Genomic DNA, 5749 nt, shown 5'->3' on the forward strand with positions numbered 1-5749 from the left:
TTACATTCATGCGTAAACTCTAGACACCCGAACAGCCAAGCTGCTTAAGACACTTCCAAAGGGTTGTAACAGAGATTGCGCTGCTCACAAAAAACATGTAATTTTGGAGCCCAGTAACAAATCTGCACTCTAATCCCTTTATCTCGTCAAGCCTTTTTTTTTCTCTGATAACTTATGACAAAGTCTGGATGTTTCATATTCGCTGTGTTTCAATAAGAGATATCGGCCATTCTGCGCTGAACTGATTTAGTTTTATCTCTAAATAATTCGCTTTGTTGTGAAAACACCAGATAGACAGCCAAACAGACCGAACACTTTTAGGAATATACTTTAATCAATGTAATGAGTCGGAGCGGTAAAGTGATCTATTCTAACGCTTAGGTGTGTTAAACACACTTTTATTCAGCGTATTCCCCTTGCAACAAAGTCCATCGCACGTCCAAACACCTCCAAACATATTATCATGTATTTCATTCTGATACAGATAGATATGTAGATAGATAGCTAGGTAGGTAGGTAGACAGGCAGATAATTAGTATATATATATATATATATATATAGAGAGAGAGAGAGAGAGAGAGAGAGAGAGAGAGAGAGAGAGAGAGAGAGAGAGAGAGAGAGAGAGAGAGAATGTACCTCAAAATTCTCGATGTCAGGAAAAAGCCTTTTCCTTTCTTCCTCCATTTTCACTTTTCCTTGGTAGCACAAGTAGTTCCACACGTTATTACTGTCACTGACCTTCTATTGGCGGTGAACCTGAACCATATTCCGTGGCAAAGAGCGAGTGAGCGTGAGTGACCAGTTGCACCTTTTCACTTTACAGGCTTGGTTATACACTATACGCTCAGATTAAATCTCTCTCTCTCTCTCTCTCTCTCTCTCTCTCTCTCTCTCTCTCTCTCTCTCTCTCTCTCTCTCTCACTTGAATTATGGTCCGAACAATTTTCGTTAATTGCTTCGAGCGTCGGTTCCTCCTATCGGCTGTCACCTAAAAACTGTTTTATACTTGACTTTCAACGTGGAGTGGAAGCGTGTGTAATTAATCTCAACTGCGGAGATTAAGTGGTGTTGAAATAATATTTAATAATCGAGCAGAGAAGGGATTGCTATGGTGGTTTGGATATGTAGAGAGTATGGAAGATGTAAAACTTAGGGTACGAGGGAAGCAACGAATGGTTGTGCATGATGGGAAACCCGCAGTCTTGCTGAAAGACAAGAGAAAAAAATATTTTTAAGTATTCAAAGAGGAATGGAGATAATATTGCTGCATAAAATGGAGAGATAAGAAGAGAGTGAAAAAAAAAAAGTTGACATGGGCAGAAACGTCACATGTAGAACATATCGCAGATGAACAAAATAATGGATTGACAGGTAATGAACGTCCCGCCACTGTCTCCTGTTCCAAGCTTGTGACGACGCAACCAGCCTGCCTTCTCGTTTCCGTCCGCCTTTACTTTATTTTATTTTCCAACTTTGCGGAATTTCAGCACCTCTATAAATCAGATATTTTATGATCGAAGAACTCTTAACAGCGAAATTTAAGGCAACTTTAGAACTATCTGAGGAAAATATAAAAAAATAAGTTTTTCAAGCAGTGAGAGAAAGGCTGAGAGAAAAAGGTAAGCAGTACTTCTTCATGCACACGCAAACCGTCACGTAGGGAAGCAACGTAACTACATAATTATTCAGATGATGATAAGCACTAACTCTCCTATTACCGGAGTGCCAACCTTGAGCAATTTTCATATGATAATCAGACAACTGAAAACAAAGAGACTACTAACAATGATTTCAACTCTTTCAGAAGGGGGGCTTCAAGACATTTTAACTTTTGATGATCCTGTTAGCTATACTGTTTGAGGACTGCCACATTCAGTAGGCCTTTTCTAGCCTTTTTTGGTGTGTTTGCTTATTTGTGTGTGTGTGTGTGTGTGTGTGTGTGTGTGTGTGTGTGTGTGTGTGTGATAATTTGTGATATACTAGTACGTACCATGAAGAGACGATGGAGGAGGACGAGAAAGATAAAAATAAAGAATGAAGAAGAGAAAAAGAAAGAGGAGAGAGAGAGAGAGAGAGAGAGAGAGAGAGAGAGAGAGAGAGAGAGAGAGAGAGAGAGAGAGTATCGGGTCCCTAAACAGAGACGGTCATAGCAATGACACAAGCGAGCGGATAAACGATTACTTATCGGCAGATGACCAGTTTGGACTGAGTAGTCAGTTGTTAGTGCCGAGTCATAAGAGAGCTATAAAAAAAAGGGATGACGTTGTGGAGAGAGAGAGAGAGAGAGAGAGAGAGAGAGAGAGAGAGAGAGAGAGAGAGAGAGAGAGAGACCTCACTTTTTGCCCACAAACTACGATAAGCAAATGGCCAATTTTTTATTTATTTATTTTTTTTTTTTTTCATGTAGGAGCCACACTGGCCAAGGGCAACAAAATCTAAAAAAAAAAAAAAAAAATGTGCCCACTGAGATGCCGCTCCCCGAATAGGGTCCGACGCGGTAGTCAAAAATTGAAGGATAAGCTTATGTCTTGTAACCTCCCCCTTGAAGGAGTTCAAGCCATAGGAAAGTGGGAATACAGAAGCAGACAGGGAGTTCCAGAGTTTACCAGAGAAAGGGATGAATGATTGAGAATTTCTGGTTAACTCTTGCATTAGAGAGGTGGACAGAATAGGAGTGAGAGAAAGAAGTGAGTCTTGTGCAGCGAGGCCGCAGGAGGAGTTGAGGCATGCAGTTAGCATGATCAGAAAAAGTTAGCATGAGAATAGCGGTAGAAGATAATGAGGGATGCAACATTGCGGTGATGAGAAAGAGGCTCAAGACTGTTAGTTAGAGGAGAAGAGTTGATGAGACGTAAAGCTTTTGATTCCACACTGTCTAAAAGAGCAGTATGAGTGGAATCCCCACACCGTCCATACGTGGACGGATAAGGCCCTTCTACAGAATTAGTATCTGGTGGGGTAAGAAAAACTGGCAGAGACGTCTCAGAACGCCTAACTTCATAGAAGCTGTTCTAGCTAGAGATGATATGTAAAATTTCTAGTTTAGATTATAAGAAAAGGACAGACCAAGGATGTTCCTTGTAGAAGAGCGGGACAGTTGAGTGTCACTGAAGAAGAGGGGATAGTTGTCTGGAAGGATGTGTCGAGTTGATAGATGGAGGAATTGAGTTTTTGGGGCATTGAACAATACCAAGTTTGCTCTGCCCCAATCAGAAATTTTAGAAAGATCAGAAGTCAGGCGTTCTGTGGCTTCCTTACGTGAACTGTTTACTTCCTGAAGGGTGGACATCTATGAAAAGACATGGAAAAGAGCAGAGTGGTATCATCAGCGTAAGAGTGGATAGGACAAGAAGTTTGGTTAAGAAGATAATTAATGAATGATAAGAAGAGAGTGGGTGACAGGACACAACCCTGAGGAACACCACTGTTAATAGATTTAGAAGAACAGTGACGGTCTACCACAGCAGCAATAGAACAGTCAGAAAAGAAACTTGAGATGAAGTTACAGAGAGAAGGATAGAAGCTGTAGGAAGGAAGTTTGGAAATCAAAGCTTTGTGCCAGACTCTATCAAAAGCTCTTGATATGTCTAAGGCAACAGCGAAAGTTTCATCAAAACCTCTAAAAGAGGATGAACAAGACTCAGTAAAGAAAGTCAGAAGATCACCAGTAGAGCGGCCTTGACGGAGCCCATACTGGTGATCAGATAGAAGGTTGTGAAGTGATAGAGGTTGTGAAGTGATAGAAGGTTGTGAAGTGATATATATATATATATATATATATATATATATATATATATATATATATATATATATATATATATATATATATATATATATATATATATATATATATATATATATATATATATATATATATATATATATATATATATATATATATATATATATATATATATATATATATATATATATATATATATATATATATATATATATATATATATATATATATATATATATATATATATATATATATATATATATATATATATATATATATATATATATATATATATATATATATATATATATATATATATATATATATATATATATATATATATATATATATATATATATATATATATATATATATATATATATATATATATATATATATATATATATATATATATATATATATATATATATATATATATATATATATATACGTACTATCAAGAAAGAGAGAGAGAGAGAGAGAGAGAGAGAGAGAGAGAGAGAGAGAGAGAGAGAGAGAGAGAGAGAGAGAGAGATGGAGGGAGGAAGGGAGGGAGAGAGTTACTCTAACATTTTGCCTACAGCTGATATTAAATTAATAGGACTGTAATTTGACATTTCACTTCTGCGTATCTGACTATTGAAATATCTGAACTACATTGTCCTATCTCCACATGTTAGGCACTCCACCCTTACCTATTGATTTCTTAAATAATTTCTTTAAGGATACGCTAATTAGGTCCCTACACTCGTGAGGAATTATTTCATCCGGTCCTAGTGATTTGATCTTCAGGTTATTTATGTCTGTCAGGATATTTTACCTAGTTATGCAAATATTGATTAGTTATTCACTTCTCCGCTCGTAAAAGTTTGGTTACTTCGGACCGAATTATAAAATTTTCTAAGTAAAAAACTGATAAGAACATAAGAATATAAGAAAACAGAGGAAGGTGCAAGAAGCCGTCAGCCCCACACATGGCAGTACCTGCCTTATCTTTTACTTATCACCCTTATCCATCAAAATTGTCGATTTTTTATATCTCTCTTATGACTCGGCACCAACAACTGACTACTCAGTCCAAACCAGTCATCTACCGATATGTAATCATTTATCCGCTCACTTGTGTCATTGCTATGACCGTCTCTGTTTAGGGCCCCGATACTCTCTCTCTCTCTCTCTCTCTCTCTCTCTCTCTCTCTCTCTCTCTCTCTCTCTCTCTCTCTCTCTCTCTCTCTCTCTCTCTCTCTTTCTCTCTCTCTCTCCACACAGTCTGAGCACTTCCACACTTCACGGTCGGGTAGCAGAGCATGCTGACTCTGGTGGAAGTGGAACTTTTCCCATAGACCGTCGAATTTCCGTCACCACCCCCCTCCTCACCATGGCACATGGCTGATCCAACGGAGCCAGGTTGCCTCTCTGTCACTAGGAAGTCTCAGGGTGGACTAAGGAAATGGCAGGTGGACCGAGGGTTTACGTGTGTTTAATTTTTGGTGCGCAAAGGTGGTGAACGATGGGATGAAAGGCAGGCGTCATCAAATGTACAAATTTTTTTCTTATTTGCATTTTAATGAATCATGATGATGATGCATTCCTCATCACCGTCACATAATGTGATTAGACTGACGACTCTACAAAACGCGTGACTTTGTTTAATAATTAATTGCCCCTTGTAGCTAGCTATTAGGAAGAATATGACAAGAAGAACTGAAACAAATGTGTGGTATATCTTGCCTTAGGATCTCCGAGGAGAATGGCTGTCGCCTGCTTCATGGTGGTGCGGGGATGGCCGTGGGTGCTGTGTGGTGCAGTTGCCCTCCTGCTCTTTATATTTATTAGCGTGGCATGTGGAATGTGACGCACATAGCCTTGATAGCAAGCTGGAGAGAGAATAATCATAATCCGTTGTGTGCGTGAGTGCATGTATGTAGAAGTATGTTTTTTCCCTCTTTGTAATCTAAGGGGAAAAAAGAGCGTAAAAAAGCCTGCGTCATAACTTGTGTAATCAAT

The 5749-nt window shown here is 38.4% G+C and overlaps 1 protein-coding gene across 4 annotated transcripts in view; it reads right to left on the bottom strand.

Moving 5' to 3' along the window:
- Window positions 1-5538, bottom strand: part of LOC135108101 (sodium-dependent nutrient amino acid transporter 1-like) — a 14840-nt gene extending 9302 nt beyond the window's left edge. For 2 of the 4 annotated variants that reach the window (XM_064018762.1, XM_064018761.1), the window contains exon 1: window positions 637-832. In XM_064018762.1, the coding sequence (XP_063874832.1) occupies window positions 637-684 (48 nt within the window). In that variant the 5' untranslated portion in view covers window positions 685-832. Of the gene's footprint in view, window positions 1-636; window positions 856-5473 lie in introns of those variants that run through there. The other 2 variants (XM_064018765.1, XM_064018766.1) reach the window with 2 other exon arrangements.
- Window positions 5539-5749: the final 211 nt, after the last annotated feature.

Source organism: Scylla paramamosain, chromosome 16 (genome assembly GCF_035594125.1).
Source record: "Scylla paramamosain isolate STU-SP2022 chromosome 16, ASM3559412v1, whole genome shotgun sequence".
Lineage (NCBI taxonomy): Eukaryota > Metazoa > Arthropoda > Malacostraca > Decapoda > Portunidae > Scylla > Scylla paramamosain.